The sequence below is a fragment of the Chaetura pelagica genome, unplaced genomic scaffold (assembly GCF_000747805.2).
Source record: "Chaetura pelagica isolate M959 unplaced genomic scaffold, ChaPel_1.0 scaffold664, whole genome shotgun sequence".
NCBI classification, from domain to species: domain Eukaryota; kingdom Metazoa; phylum Chordata; class Aves; order Apodiformes; family Apodidae; genus Chaetura; species Chaetura pelagica.
The window spans coordinates 498,824-514,746 of NW_009952969.1; the positions used below are offsets into that span (position 1 = coordinate 498,824).

The 15,923-nt window shown below is 40.8% G+C and overlaps 1 protein-coding gene across 1 annotated transcript; it reads right to left on the minus strand.

Moving 5' to 3' along the window:
- Window positions 1–2,323: 2,323 nt before the first annotated feature.
- Window positions 2,324–9,477, minus strand: LOC104387156 (chromosome unknown open reading frame, human C14orf180). Its single transcript, XM_009995851.1, has 4 exons — window positions 9,391–9,477; window positions 6,934–7,060; window positions 5,208–5,234; window positions 2,324–2,526 (listed from the first exon to the last, which is right to left on the minus strand). Exons 1-4 carry the CDS (start codon window positions 9,475–9,477, stop codon window positions 2,324–2,326), a joined length of 444 nt encoding a protein of 147 aa, XP_009994153.1.
- Window positions 9,478–15,923: the final 6,446 nt, after the last annotated feature.

The window sequence follows — 15,923 nt, forward strand, 5'->3', positions numbered from 1 at the left end:
CTCTGCTTAATTTCCCTGACAGCCTGGATGTGATAACAGTTCTCACTTGAACTTGATAAAGTTGGGCCCCAGCAAGGAGAACACAGCAATTTTCCATTTAAAGCAGACCTCGGGAAAGGTGGTCCCATGCCCGCCCCATGGAGAGATGTGCAGGGAAGTGACATGCATCCAGACTTCACACTGCCTCTATATCTTCCCTGTCAGTCCTAAGAGTAACTCCTGTTCTACCTTAACCTTTTGGTTTGTTTTAAATTTATCAAAACCAGGTTGCTAGCATACTGGAAGGATTCACTGTACTGCTTTTTGCTCTTGAGATTGCTGTGTTCTTGCCAGCTCAGGCTTTGTTTTCTTGTTGCAATATGCCATGGCTTGCAGAGGAGGAACCATCCCTTCAGAAAAGGCTACTGTTTTAAAGAAGCTTGTTGCTACCTGCTGGGAGGATGTGTCAGCCCAGAGCCAAAATAGGAGAGTCACTGCTTTGCCAAAGAGTTTCACCATGAACATTAAAAAATGAAAACAGAATTTTTAATGGCACCCTTGCTGCATGCATCTACCAACCCACACCTTTTCATCAAAGATTCACCAGAACACAAGTTTAAAACCTTTCTTCTTTATTACCTAAAGAGCAGGGATGAGATGGGGGGGAGAGAAGGGAAGCAGGAGTAAAACTTACCCTCTGAGACGGGGCACACGAGCGATTTGCACAAAGACCACTGAGCTCAACACTCCTCCTGCTCTCCCTGACCATCAGCATGTCAAATGTCACTGCTGTGGCCTTTGACATCTTAGGAGAAGCATGAGGAGGGCCACTGAAGTCACTTCTCACCATTTCTGACTCCAGTTTTTTTGACTTGTTCTCAATCGAATTGCTGCCCAGCCTCCTCTTGAGAGAAAGCTACATGCTGTGTTTCTCTTTATCCTCTGACTGGTTCAAGTCCTTGGGCTGCTTAGAAGAAGATTGTTGGGACAAAGAGGTATTACCTTTTTTTTTTTTTTTAAAAAAAAAAAAAGGCAACAACAACACCATAATAAAACCAAAAAATAAAATTAAAGCACCATTTTTCTTCTTTTTGTTGGACTGCAATGGCAGAAGATTCTGAGCCAAGGTCTGGCAGGCATCTCTTATGTCTTCTCTGAAGTATCTTTGTTCTCTTTTTAATTTTTTATGTTTGCTTTTCTTCAGCTCTTACAGATTCTGATATCAATCATAGCAAATAAAACCAAGCACATACCAGGTGCTACTTGCCAAGAATCTAAGGCCTAAAAGGCTGATTGTACTGTTTTTGTCTGGGAAGAAAACATGGCTGGATCTTATAAGCTTGTACTCACTTGTCCTCTCAGTTACACAGAGCACCATTCTCCATTTATTGCATGGTCTCCATCAAAAGGATTCCCTTCAGAGATGTGCATGCTGTGGTGCCACAATAGAGAGATGAAAGGGGCTTTGCCTCCCACACCTTCATGAACAGTCCATATTATCATTAATTGAGGCCTTGAACAGCCAGGTGTAAATGCATAAACTCTGAATACCAGCACTATCATAAATCTTGTAAGCTCAGTTTGTGGTGTTTGTGGACTAAATCAAACCCAGAGGATTAAACTACTGATTTGATAATTAGCCCAGGATTCAATGCTGCTCTTTATTATATTAGGCAAATAAACTATTTACTGTTTAAGTGAATTCTCCTGTTCTTTTTCACACTTGGGATTCAAGTAAAACATTAAGAAGCAACATTTCCCTATGGAGGGAAAAATGCATGAAGGGAAACAAAGCAGACCTTTGCTGGGATTTTACTAATAATCATTTCAGGTGAATAAATGTAGCAGCTTGCCAAGCCTTTGGCCATCAGAACAGCATTTATGCAATAGCTCAGCTTTATTTCAACTTTTTCAGAATAGCTCTTAGGAGGCTTGAGGAGAAAGATGGTTTGGTATTTAAACCTTGATGTCCTGACTCAGGAGACCTTTATTCAGAGCTTGCTGCTGCCTGCACACAGAGCCATGGCTTTCTCTCTCTATTTCTGTTCCTATTAGCAGTTTATAAGCTCTTTGGTGGACAAAAATCAGATACTTGCTTGCTGTTCAGGATGATGGAACGTGAGTTTGCTGGGATTCTAGGTGCTACTGTGACTGCCAAGTACTGTGAAAAAGAAAAAGATAAAAAAGAAAGGAGACCAAGCAGCTTTTGGACAGTGCACAACAGGAGTGATTTTCTTGCTGTTAGATCGGTCTTCACATGTTCCTTGCATGTGGCTGGAGTAGACTGGGAGCTTTGTGCTGCCATGTGCTGGTTAGTATATGTCTGTCAGGCTGGAGGACATTGCTACTGCCTCACAAACCACGTCCAGCACTTCTGAGCAACATGTCTTAGCTGAAGAAAGAAGATAACAAGTCGGGATTGAAATTCCTCCAGGACCTTGCCATCTTGCTTCATGCTGGTGTAGTAGAGACTCACAGCCAGGATCAGCACTGAGCAAAACAAGAGACAGAGGAGCACAGGCAATCCAGATGATGACCTGTCATCCACTGAATGGTGATGAGGAGAAAAAAGAAAGCAGCATTATTTTAGTGTCACCTTAAAGACTTACAAAATTTCACCACCTGCTGATGCCTTTGTCCCACATTTCCAGGCACTCAGGGCTCTGGTGTGAGAACTTCTATAAACATCAGTTAAGTGATAGTGAGTCACACCTCCTGATGGAGGGTGGTGAGTACAAAAGATCTCATCTAATTGAGTATTTAAAGAGTTTAATTATATACAGGAAGAAGAGGATTACCATACCTAATACATGATCTCAAGTTTCCCTCCAGCAATTTTATTTTATACCTTTTAGCTAAATGTTATGTTAAATACTAGTAGAATTTAAAGGTATCTCGTCTAATCATTTAATGCTTACAAAAGTTCCATTAAAGAGAGAAGATCTAGATTTCTGTCCTTTTCCCTGGTAACTCAGCTTGTTTGGGACTCCTAATTACAATAAGAACTGAGATGTGGCTCCATTAAGTGAGAGGCATATTTAGAAAGCTGTGGCACATTTAACATCTCTGTAAGTGATAGGTGTGCTAAATGCACTGGAGCATCCTCAGCACTTGCTTTTAAAATAAAGAGTTCAAGGATGTTTAAGGTGCCATAGGTCAGGCACAGTACACATGTGGAAATCAATGGCCTGCATTTAACTCATCAGCATCCATGCCCCAGCCCTTGCACATGTGTATCCACCCACAGGCCTTGGAGATCCAGTTTGATTCAGGCAGGGTTGCTGTGCTTGACCGCATGGCCATTGCACAATCAGTATCATTTTATAAAGCACTTTGAATATTAAACATGCAGCAGGAAGCCAAATTCATGCCTGAATAAAAGCCTGTAGTGTGCAGCTATTTTCCTGCCATATGCACATAATCAATAAGGAGACAAAAATGTGGTGTGTATTATTATGGGTAAAGGGCCAACATTAGCTGTAACATATTTAAATTAGCTTCTACTATGAGCCCTGGAATACACAGCAGTCAATTAAACTGTCAAACAGATGTACAGAGAGGAAGGTAGAAGTCATAAAACCAAGCAAGAAACACATAATAATGCATCAAAAAGTGTATGGGGAAAAGGTAAAACGTTAATAGGCAGTCATTTTATAGCTAACCAGAAACCAAATCAATGTCCCATAATAGATCTGACTGAATAATTTGCAGCAAATACTTCATTCATTTGAATTTAGCCCTTCTTTCTGTTCACAAATTATCCACGAGCAGACTTCAATTTTTCTAAATTTATTTGTTTGGTATTGTTCTATGAATGTTTTATATGGAGATATTTAGCCACAGAATTACTCACCACTTTCTGCTTTTGCAGAGATTTGTGATGTGGAAGTTGGTATTTCCCTTGTGTGATCTCCCACACCACAAGATACAGTCCTTGACTGACTGACCTTTCAAAGTATGGGACCTGGTTGATGAGCATACCTGGTAATAATGAAACTTTTCTGTGAAAGCTTAAACAGCTTCATGAAGTGCTTATAATTTTTTCTGATCTTGCAAACGTTACTTTCCATGTGAAATTTCTTGGTGTTCTCAAATGCAAATTTGACTTTTCCTATGTCCTTTAAATTAGGGATTTTGTTCAGTCCACGAACAGAAGAAAATAATATGGAAGAAAAATCTTATCCACAAAATAGTGATGAGGTGTGTTCACAACAGATTCAGGACACCACTATAATTATGTGCTTAAATAAATTTGCCATTTTCTAGATTACAAATAAAAAATTAATGCTTAAATTTGCAAGTCAAATTGTTGGAATGGCACACTCAGCCCAAGCCATGTGCCCAGTCTAGAAAAAAGGCTGCTCATCTGAGAAAAGCATTGGACAAGGGAGGTTTTGGTTCAGTTCCTGCCTTGGAAACACATTTCCACTGCCACCTGAGGGATATTTGTCTTTCTTTTCCCACCTACTTCCTGCCATGTACTTAGCCTGGCAACTGCCTTAGCTGATGCTGTCATTGGCATGGCCATACAACTCCTTTTCCTGGGCAATAGCAGTAGCTGGGAGATGTGGGGATGTTTGCTTCCTTTTGGGCCCCCAACGCTGTGGCTCTGTGTGTGTGTGTCTATGTGCATGTATCCCTCTAACATACTGTACTGCACAGAGCAGAGGCTGGGCTAGATGTTGGCTAGGGGCTCTAGAAATGATCACCATAATAAGAACATCCAGATACACACATTTGCTTGAGGGCCTGTGGGGCTGACTGGCCTCAAACAGCCTTGCAAGAAAATAAATACATAGAAAAAACCAGATTATTTCTATTATTTCTACCCTGCTGTCAGCATATAAATGAATTGTCTCTTCCCCACATATGCAAGTCAGCAGGGAGAACCATAGTTTCGCTTGGGGTGCTTTCCCTGCATATCTTAGTGAAAAACCTGTGCCTATTCTATTGCCATAAAATTTATTAATTATATTTAAATTAAAAATAGCTTTGGGGCTTTCATTTTTGTTTCCACTATTTGTCTTAGTAAATGTCTTGTTCAAAATACTACAACAGCTCTCATCAATACCTTGTGTTTCACATACTGAGAAGAAAACAACAACCACTGATTATGAAATGCTTTGTATTTGAAGGTTATGTTAGCACAGAGCATCCCAGCAGCAGAGAAGCAAACTCAGGTTAGTGCTATGGATGGCTCACAGTTATAATGAGAAATTTTGACTTACCTACTACGTAGTCACAGCAGGAAATGGCTAGAAAACAGAATGAAGATGTTCTTACACACCTGGAAAGGCCTCTTTGCAGCAGATGACAAAGAAAACAAACACCAGTGTCTCTGAAACTGCCATAGAGACACTGGGTCCCCTTACATCACTTTTGTCTGTACAGTTATGCAAGATGAGGATCTGCCCACTCCCTCTAAACATGCAGCTGCAGATGCAAAAATATATTGTTTAGGGGATTTCAGAGACAGAGGTTGTTGCTGTTACAGTGAGATCAGGAGTCACATCTTGCAAAAAATGACTTCCCAATCCCACATCATTTGTAGGAGGGAAAGGAGATAAATCAGTGGGATGAGAGGGGAATGGAAGTTAAGAAAGCAAAGCCCACTGAGAGATGCAACTCTCATCCAACAGTATCTTGGAACTGCCTCCACTTTGCAGCTGGGATCCAGACACAATCCAGGACGAAAAAACCAGAGAATGGAAAAATTTTAGTGGTGCCAGCAACCTCCACATTACCAGCCTCTACATTTAAAAACTTTGCATGGACAATCAGCAAATTGTCTAAATCACAGTGTCCCATTGGTTGGGACTGCAGGATTATCAGTACTGATGTGGGGACACAGACTCTGGCAGGGAGCTGAAGGAGGTATTACATTTTATCACAAGCCTGCTCTCTAGCAGTCAGATGAGCTTTGAAGAATTTAGGGCTGACTCACTGAGTCTTTCCAGGAGTTCAATTCTGATGGGAAAGCCCAGCCTGTGTCAACAACCTTATCAAGAAACAGCTTCTCACTCCTGCTTTAGAAGGCACCAGAAACAATGTAATGCAACACCAATGCAAGGTCTGTGTACAAACACAGTAGTGGAAGCGAAGCCTTGTTTTTAGGAGCTGAGTAGCAGTCCAAACAGCTCACTGACACAGGAATTTTACCATTCTGTCACTTGTGTTTTTACTGAATGATGTATCAAACACATACATTCTAGTTCCCTATGCCAATAAATACAATCTTTCTTCAGTTTGGTCAGTTTGTGAAAGTCAGAAAGAAGCAACACTTCTTACTTGGCTACAAATTGTATAGAGCATGTCCAGAAATGCAAACTGGACCCTTAAGCTAGACCTCTGTTTAAGGCTGACCTACCTGCAAACAGTTATTTTGGCTCACAAATTTGGCCCATAGACTATGTTAGCTGGATCATTCCCTGGGTGCCCTCCTTGGCGGGGGTGATTACATCCTGGCTGCTTTTAACCCCAGTGGGCCAGCCAGGTTCAGGTCTTTACTATTGTATCCCATAGCATGCTGCTCAGAACCATGAAAGGGCTGGATCCTTCTCTGTCAATGCATCCTAGTTTCCCAGAATGACACAAGAATATTTAAATGTGGTCTGGCATCCTTTTCTGTGTGTGAAAGAATTGCTCTGGGGTACACCCAAGGCTGAGCCAAACCCATGGTCTACTATGACGCCTGTGGGGGCTGACTCGGGAGTTCACCACAAGAACAGCCCTGAGACTGCTCTAACTTAACACAGGAGCCTGTCTCCTCCCAGGGCTGGCAGGAAAATGGACCAGATAATATTCTGTGGAGCACAGAGCAAAAATCGTGTGCCCTGTGCTCTGTGTTGAGCTCAAAATCACAATAACATTAGCAAAGGAGGAAGCTGATGTAGACAGGGTGAATGTTAAAAAGATAGAAAGGTCATGCCAAGAGGCTTAATGGCTTGAGCATACCATGTTCAATGACTTCTTCTGGCTCACGAAATCGAACCCTTCTCTCTTGCTTCCGCTTTTCCCCCACAGCAGAGTCCACAGGTGGCCTTTTCCTCAGTATTGAAGGAGGAAAGCTACTGTCATCTGTCTAAGGAGTTGATCAAAACAGAAAACACATGGCTATTCAAACTGCAGTAATGCATCTTGGTGAAGCTTTGAGCTTTTGTCCCTGTGTTATCGTATCCCTCAAAAGACAAGATATGAAACGTATCTGGTTTGACGTAGTGAAACCACTGTAATATTTATAGCAAGATAATATGGATATTCCTTCATTGTTATAGATCTGTAGTACTCTAAAGCTGTCTTCTCAGGAAAAAATGTTGGTTAAAGAAACAGACAGGAAAGTATTCAGAAAGGATTTCTCTAAACTGGAGTGAATGATTATTGAAGGTGGCTGCTCAACAGCCCTGGGGTAGATGGACATAAAATAGGATATTAAATATATAACCCGTATCATTGGGAGAACCTTTGAAATGTTCTTCTGAGCTAAGCAGCTCCATTCTGAATGCAGTGTCGCCATTTCAATAACTGAGGATATGCAGCAGTCTTGGGCTTTTATACTATCCTGGTGGGTAGGATAAGGTAATTTGTGCTTTGATATCACTATTATGTTGTTGCTCTGTCTTTTGCTTGGAAGCCACACTCAGTCTTTGTAACAGAATCAGATTGCTGCGGATTCTGCCAAATGACAAGAAACAGAGTTGCAATAGTAGCAATAAATCCCTCTTCTGCAAAGGAATAGTCCCACAGTCAACTCCCCAAAGTGAATGCAAAGAATCCTGGTTCAGGGACACCTGCTGTCCTCTGCAAGTGGAGAGCAGCTGGAAAATTTTCTGCTTTTCAAATAAATAAGTGGGTGGCAGAGATTCCCCACATTTACTTTTACTTTAAGATTGAAGTAATCTTCTCTACCTCTTTCTCCCCCTTCCCTCCATTCTTCTGTTAGGTAAAGGATATTATTTCTTAGATGGTTTGTTTACTCCTTCTGGTCACTGTCCCTGCTCCTTTTTTTCCCTTCATCTGACATTTCTCAACGCAGTCATTACACACCCCTTCCACCATGCGTTCCTTCCTGCTTTCCTCAATGTCTGCTACTTTTTTCTGTTTTTAAACTCAAACACTCTTGCACTACAGCTTTTCTCTTTGGATGCTTTTGCCACACTTACCATTTCACACACCCACTTCCTAGGCTGCAGAGGCAGGATTAAGTCCCGTTAATTACAGTCAGACCCTAGACTACAGATAGATTTCCCTCTGCATCACAGTCTGGATAATCTCAGAAAGGGACATAGCACAGTCAGCAGGAGCTGCCATGGAGTGAAGAACATCTTCAGCTTTGATACCTTCTCCTGAGGAATTTATAAATGAGATTTTTTACTTATCACTGAAAAGAATTCTTTCTTTGAGCTTGTGTTCATGCAAGTATTCATATAATCTCTCTCTCATGACCAGAGATGGTGTGTTTTGGAGCTCTGTGGTTGTTATTTAGCAGCTCAGAAGCTGGAATACCCATTCAGGTATAGGAAACCAGGATTCCAGTTCTTCCTGGGTCCAAAGGGATATGAACCCGTATCTCTTATATGCACACTGACATCGCACCTGGTGCACAGGTAGGAGCAGGGAATCTCAGTCTCTGCCACCAAAGCCATCTTGTTTGGCCTTGAATAATTAAATATTAATTGAGCTAAAGTAAGAAAGAATGAAAGAATGACTTTACAGCCTGGTGTTTGGGTCCTCCCTTGAGGATGGGAGAAGTCTATTCTGATCCCTGCTCCAATGAATACTTAATGCAAAATACTTAAATATTCATTGGAGCAGTCACTAGGAACAGGGTCTCACATCTACCAGGTGAATAATCTAATCACGGTTATAGCCACACACACACTTTGTGACATAATATATATTTAATTGCTCTATGTAAAATGAAACAGCTTTAGGGAGACACAGCAGAAGCCCAGCTCAGACTAGCAGTGGTTATAACTTTAGTTGGGATGGCTCCTTCCATAGCACAGCTAAGGAAATTGAACCTTATATTTGAAGGGTTTTATAGCTAAAAGTGCAGCTCTTGTCCATATAAACTTTTCCAAACAGATAATAGTTGCATCACAACAGAAAAGAAAAACATTAGACAGCTAGCTGGTTGGGAAGTACCTAGCTAGGGAAGGCCTAAGAAATGAAGTGGTATTTACAATACTTTCTAGAATTTAATAATTAATAACGATCAAAGCTACACAGTGTCAAAAAAAAGGGATGTGTTCTCCATTCAGCCAGAAACTCAGTGTTAACATACTGTAAAAAGAGATGGAAACCTACCAAAGTGCTAGTAGGGAAATTAGATGCCCTTAAAAAAAACCAACCATTTGTGAAAAGCTCCAGACTTTGGACACAAGGACTCATGCCCATCACAAAGTTACTCACCGGCAGCTCCTCTGCACTAGGATCAGAAGGTAGGGCTGGACATATCTGGGACATGTATTCTGGATTCCAGCATGAAACCTCACACATAAAGCTTTGGTTGGAAAGCCACTTGCTTAAGAAAATGAGAAGGACCAGGGGAAAGTATCCAGAGATCCCTCTGCCACAAGGACTGAGCAGGCAGTGCCACTGAACAAATGGGAGCAGCAGCAAATGGCAGAGGATTGGAAAGAAGAGTTTCCGCCCTTCATACCAGTGTTGGCTTTGGAAGGATGACGTTAGTCAAAATGTACTCAGCAGCCAAAAATAACACATAGTGATAATACTGATTGTGCAGCTGGAAAGCAGGGCTTTCCTGAAAACTGGGAAGGGGCTGAATGAAGCAAATCACAAACATCTATGTGTTTGTATGCATAAATGCAAAGTCGAGGCTGTTCTTTGTATAACGATTGCTGCATTTGCGTGATCATGTTGATTTCTTTCCAGAAGCCATTCTCAGTCTTAAAAATCTTGCAAGTGGGATTGCTTTTAATGCTTCTTCCATTCAAAATATGTGGGGAAAGGGCACCAGGAAATTATATAGATGTAGTGGGATCATGTATATCTCCCTCCAGTACAGTTATGGCTTTGCTTTATGTTTTATAAATTAGATCCATTATTGTAGTAATAAAGTGGGATTTTAACATCAGACATTTCTACAGATATTATAATAAGATTATTGATAGGAAGAGAGGTGATTTACTGTTCAAGAGGCTTTAACAGCCCCTTGTCAAATGCTGAAGGCTGGTCATCATCAAATATACAATTTACAGTCAGAAATACCTGCAGTGACTGCTGAAATACGGTGGTTTACTGTCTCTACAGGAACAAGCTCAAGCTTTTTTTGTTGTAGTTTTCCTAGATTGATTTATTTACTGTGACATGTCTAAAGTATTCCAATTTTGTCTTATTTTCTGGGTGGTTGGATGGATTCTCCCATGGCATGCTCAGACTGGGGCCCTTGTTTTGCACCTACCCTGTGGAGTGAGGGTTGCAAGATGACACCAGGATCCAGAGGGTACAGCAGCTCTACCAGCTTCACTATTTTAATCTTCCTTTCAGAGATTTGGGGAGTGGGTGAGTAGATGGGAAGGGCTGGGATGCTTCCCTAGAGACAACCAGGCTAGCACAGCAGGGAAGGCATCTGCTGCTGATGTGGGGTCAGCAGCACCCTTGAACCTGGTTACCCTCCCACTGCTCAGATTCTGCATGGGCTTTCCAGGGCTGCTGACCTCAAGCCCTTCCCTTTCCAGTAGTGAAAGTAAAGTCACCATGAAGAAGAATATATTTTTCTGGACTGAGGCTCTTCACTGAGTATACCATATCTAAAAGTCACCGGGAGAAAGTCATCTTACCTTCTCTTTCCTGTACATTGGGGTGATGGAAGGTTTTTCCTCATGCTGCAACCAGCTCACAGCTGCAGGGCTCTCAAAATCCCTTCTCTGGTGTGTCCTGAAAGTGTTTTACAGCAGTTATTTTGGGATACCTAAGCTGAGCTTTTGGCGGGGGAAAAGTCATTCTTCAGAATTTTTCTTTTGCTAGATCCTAAACAGAAAGGTGACAAAGACTTCTAAATAATAGTCCCTAGCTTCTCCCCCACTTCCTCCTTGTTCTCATTGTGATAAGCACTTGCTACTATCCAATATAAGAGGGAGTTTACCTGCCTACTTTGGCCAGCAAAAGTGGTGGGGCTGGGAAGTGGGAAATGAAAGCCTAGTCTTCATCTAGATTTCACTTTCTCTATGTGAATTGCCTTATTTATTTTTACTAGTGCCATCCAGCAAGGCATGTTAGGACGTCTTTTGCAGCCTCTTATTCCTGCAGAGAGCAGTAGTGAGCGTGTAAGCTTTTAGACCTGAATGAAAAACCTTGTTCCTGTCTTTTTCATTGAATCAGGTTTTATTGAAAAAAAAGCCTCACGTTTTTCTGAACAAATGATCAGACATTTCTTGGTATTTTCTTTAAAAACCCTGAAGAAAAGTCAGGGGGAGGGGTCTGTTGTTTTCAAGAAATGGATATAATGGAGGAAACATTTATCATTTTCCATGCCAGAAACCATTCCTTTTCAGTTCTAGATTCCCCTGAAATGTAAACAATTTTTCTGTTCATTTCAGTGAAAAATAATTAAGCAGCTTATAAATGTTTACACAAAAGATTGCTCTCCAAATGCTCAGAATGATAATTTCATCATGCCGTTCTCACTTTTATCTTAAAACCTGTTAATTATATTGATAGCAAGGGTTGTAAATGCTTGAATAATTAGTAGTTACCTGGGCACTCAAGTTCCAGCGGATAAAGATGTCAGGAGTTCAAATCTCACAACAGGGAGAGATCCATCCTTACTAAGTGCTTTTGATTGCAGTTTAACAACCTAAAATTTGATATACATTAGGAATAAAGCACAATTTAATGCATGAAGTGAAGGATTCCAGGAAAATAACTTTACTAGCCTCTCAAATCACTGGTAATAAATTATAGTTACAACAGTGGGATAATGTCTGCTTTGGAAACTCGAATAAATTCTTTTAACATTTCCCTTCTTTATAAAGCAATTTTTCATCTAAGCTTTGATCTCATTTCATGCAACAAATGTCAGAAGCAAATCTGGACAAAGAATTCATAAATGAATTATTTAGCTGATGAGTGTCACCTCTATTTCTTCCAGCTAATTGTTCACAAATAGATAGTGACTTTTGTGAACGTATTCATTATTCAGATATATTCAGTGGATAATTGCTGGGAGTAACTCTTTGTCTGTAGATTGCTTGGAAGCATTTTGCTGTGAACATTTAATAGTAAAAATCTATCCAACCTTTCAATACAAGACAAACTAAAAATATCTGTAACTACTGATGGAATCCTTAAGCAAGAACAATATACTGCAGTCTTAATGAGCACCACCAGCATTTTCAGGAAGAACTCCACTACTTCCTGAGACACATATGAGGGAAAGCAAAGAAATCTCAGTCCCTGTAGTGCCAACTCTGAGTGGCTTACGTTGTATATGCAAATAAGTTTTCACAAGAAAAGGGTTGCTGAAGTGTTTGCTCAGCAGAAAAAACAAAACAAGCCTGAACAAAACATGATTCACTTCCCAGTGAATAAATATGAACAGTCCAGACAAAGAACTAACTGCACAGCCAGTATTTTCCTGCAATACCCCAATGGAAGATGTCTAGGAAATAAACATAACATGATAAAACAATTTTATGCTCAGAGGATAGCTGTGTAACCACATGAACTCTTTTTCCATTTCCTTTTGCAGGAATAAATATTTTAGACAAGCAAAGTACTTTGTAAATGATGCCTTTGTGGGGATTCATCTGGCCTGGTTCAATTATTTTGAAACCTAGCAATTTTCTCATATCATTGAATCTGGTTTTATTGCAAATAGGGTCATAGAAACAGTCACTCATTGTGATAATGGACTTAGTTTATCTTAACTATTAACACTTCCAGTAGGTTTACACACACGTATGTATTCAATATTTATGGATATGCACAGTGCATATATATTAATAATGAAGTAACTTTATCTCCAACAATCTGAAAACAAAATCACGTAATACCATACAGTGTGGGGTGCAGTGGTAACTGGAAGCAGCATATCAGGATAACAGAACAGAAAAGGAATAAATAAATTAGAAGGGAGCCTTCCATATCTTCTTCAACTTCCAGAGTGTCAATTGAGCCTTTGTACAATATTCCACCTTTCGTGGTTCTGTGCGCTCCTGATTAATAATGTAGAGGTGCACCTTTTGGCAGCAAGGTAAGTTTTGTGTTGGCCAGGAGTGGTTCTCCACCAGTCAGACAACACATCAAGAAATAAAAAGGAAATTGCCCCACGGAGCGTAATTAGCTGTGTGCATTGTTTTTTTTCTGCCTCTAGAGAAACAGATTTACTGCTAAAGGTTGTGGGACACCCATGAAATGTTGGATGGCACCATCTCTGCTCCTCAGACCTTCCAGGGAAGAAACCACTGGATAAATCCCAGCCTCAACACAAAGATCAGCCCTTTGGACTGTGCACTTCTATGTGTATTCCATGAGCAGAGGGGTTGCAGTTTATCTCTCATCTGATGGTTACTCTAAAACGGAGCATTTTTGTGGAGTTGGGGGAAAAAAAAGATTAATGACAAAGCATGAGAGACACAGAGCAATGAATGGGCAGATGAACTAGTAACACTTCAGCCAGCTAGGCTGAAAGCAATCAGTTTTCCTCTCTGTATAGTTGTGAATTCCTGGGATGCCCAGAGACCTGTGTCCCCAAGTGCATTTGTCCCCAAGGAATGGCAACATGGTAAGTGCAAAGCACAACATTGGCAGTCCCTGTGGTGCTCCATGGTGGACCCACAAGGTTATCCTCCCAGTGAGACATTCTCTTTGTCCTTTGTATATATATTTATCCCTGCACTGGAAGTCTTCAGGATCATGCAGACCTGTCAGCTCCTCTTAGATATAGGCAGGCATACCCGGGTCTGTCCATCCAGGACCTGCTGGCCTGGATTGCTACTGGTTGCAAAAATCAGACTAGGCACAGTAATATCATAGGCAGCCATCAGATCCAGGACTACAGAATTCACTGCTGAAGGCAGAGCCCTGGCTACGGCATGTACTTCCAAGTGACGAACATCTTCTTGGAACTGTGGCACCAGTTTCAAATTCACTCTGTGCAGAGGTTTTGAACAGAGTTCTTCTCTAAGCACGGAGCAGAACATGGAATAGGGTTTTGCATTGTGGTAAGAACATCCTCACTTCAGGGCAGAGTGATTTCTGGTCTCCTGAGACTGTCTAGAGATGATTAAACTCTGTGGAGGAACCTGGTCTCAATTAATCCCTGGCACAAATCCACTGACTTATAAAAGGAATGGATCCATCTCCATTTCTTAAAATTGCCTCTCTTGTTCATGTGTCTTTCCAAGTAGATATTACAAATAACCACAGAGTACTTGTGATGATATATAGTAAACAGAGAGAGAATTTCTGGGCTGCTGAAATGGACTTTCTAAATAATTACAGAATGATTCCACATCCATTTCATAATTAGACTCCTGAGATTACAGCTAAGCTATTATTTGTGATTCAACATGTATTTTTATTTTGGAAATGTCCCACAAGCCATTAGGTTTATTCCACCTGAGGTTTTCTAATTCATTCTGTTCATCCTACCACTGGGATCTAAAATGGAAAGTATGTATTGATTGAATAAGAGTTACCAAGTAACCAAATGCTAATATCTGCTGTTGGCTCACTCTTCCCACCCCAGCCAGTCCCATTGATGTGGGATGTAGAAGATGGAAAGGGAGTGAGTGAGGTCATTCTGAGTCAGCTTTTATCACACACTCATTTTGTTTTAAGAACAAAGAAGAGTGGAACTGGAATCTCTGCTGAGAGCATCCAGGTTGCTGCTGATGGCAGGACTGTCACCAGCCATGGGATGAGTGAGAAGGATGAAACCACTGCCAGCAAGAGGATGGCTGAGATGGTGTAAAACAGAAAGGGAGATAAAAAAAGGCACGAAGAGAAAAACTCTCAGAAACAGCCAAAACAGTATTATCTTCAGGAATTATGTTTTAGCAGTAATCACTTCATGCTCTCTGTTGTGTTGATTGTTGCTTTCTGTAACGATTCCTCATTTCCCCAAGTGAGTTTTGTCCTGAGGAGAATTCAGGCTGGGAGGACTGCAGGACAAAGCCTAGAAAGGGGATTAGTGGTCTTGTCTAAATCCTGGATATCAAAAGGCTCCTGTTGACTTCTGTGAGACACTGTCTGTCCTTAATGGGTTTTAGAAACCTGGTAGCTGCTAATGCCAAATTGGTACTGAGAAGGGCAGCAAGTGGGAATTATGGCAATGGGAAGCAAAGAAGCCAAAGGAATTGCAAAGCACCTAGATGCAGGCATCGCTGCATAAGATGATTTGAAGGCATTGATGTAAATACTCTTGAGCTCCATTTGCAGAGTCACCTTGGAAAGGGATTAGATTAGATTAATGACATGAAAGAAGAACAGAAAAATGGAGAAAAGAGCAGGCTGAAGTGTGAGAAAAGCCCAAAGGAATTGAAAAGAGTTTGGATGGTGATATTGGATGATGAAGAATATAAAATGCAAGTGGTAAATCCTGCTGTCATTGGCAGCCACTTTATATTAATATTAAGTCTATTAATGGTGATATTTGCTCTGGATTTAATTTCTTGTAATTAGCATATAAGTCTCTTTTCTCCACCTCTCCAAGCCCTGGAGGTTTGTGTTTACAGAGCAAAACAAGTAGGTTTAACAAAGAGTAATTGCTACAATTTCCAAAACTGGCCAACTGCTTCTGGAGCCTGTATTCAACTGCATCTCAATTTAAGCTGAGACAAGGAAATGAAGAAAGGGAAAATTCAGGCAGCACATCAAAGAAAGCTTGTGGACATGAGGATATACAGATAAGTCAGGTTGAAAGCCACTTATGTTTTGCACAGGCAAGCTAAAGATTTAAGTTGTGTATTTGTTTCAAA

Bases quoted from the DNA above. Each gene is read 5' to 3' on its own strand.
- LOC104387156 (XM_009995851.1), bottom strand. From the start codon at position 9,477: ATGTGTGAGGTTTCATGCTGGAATCCAGAATACATGTCCCAGATATGT. The intron at 7,061-9,390 runs GTGAGTAACTTT...TCAACTCCTTAG, and splicing joins CTAGTGCAGAGGAGCTGCCG to ACAGATGACAGTAGCTTTCC. The intron at 2,527-5,207 runs GTAAGTCAAAAT...ATCACCATTCAG, and splicing joins CTGCTGTGACTACGTAGTAG to TGGATGACAGGTCATCATCT.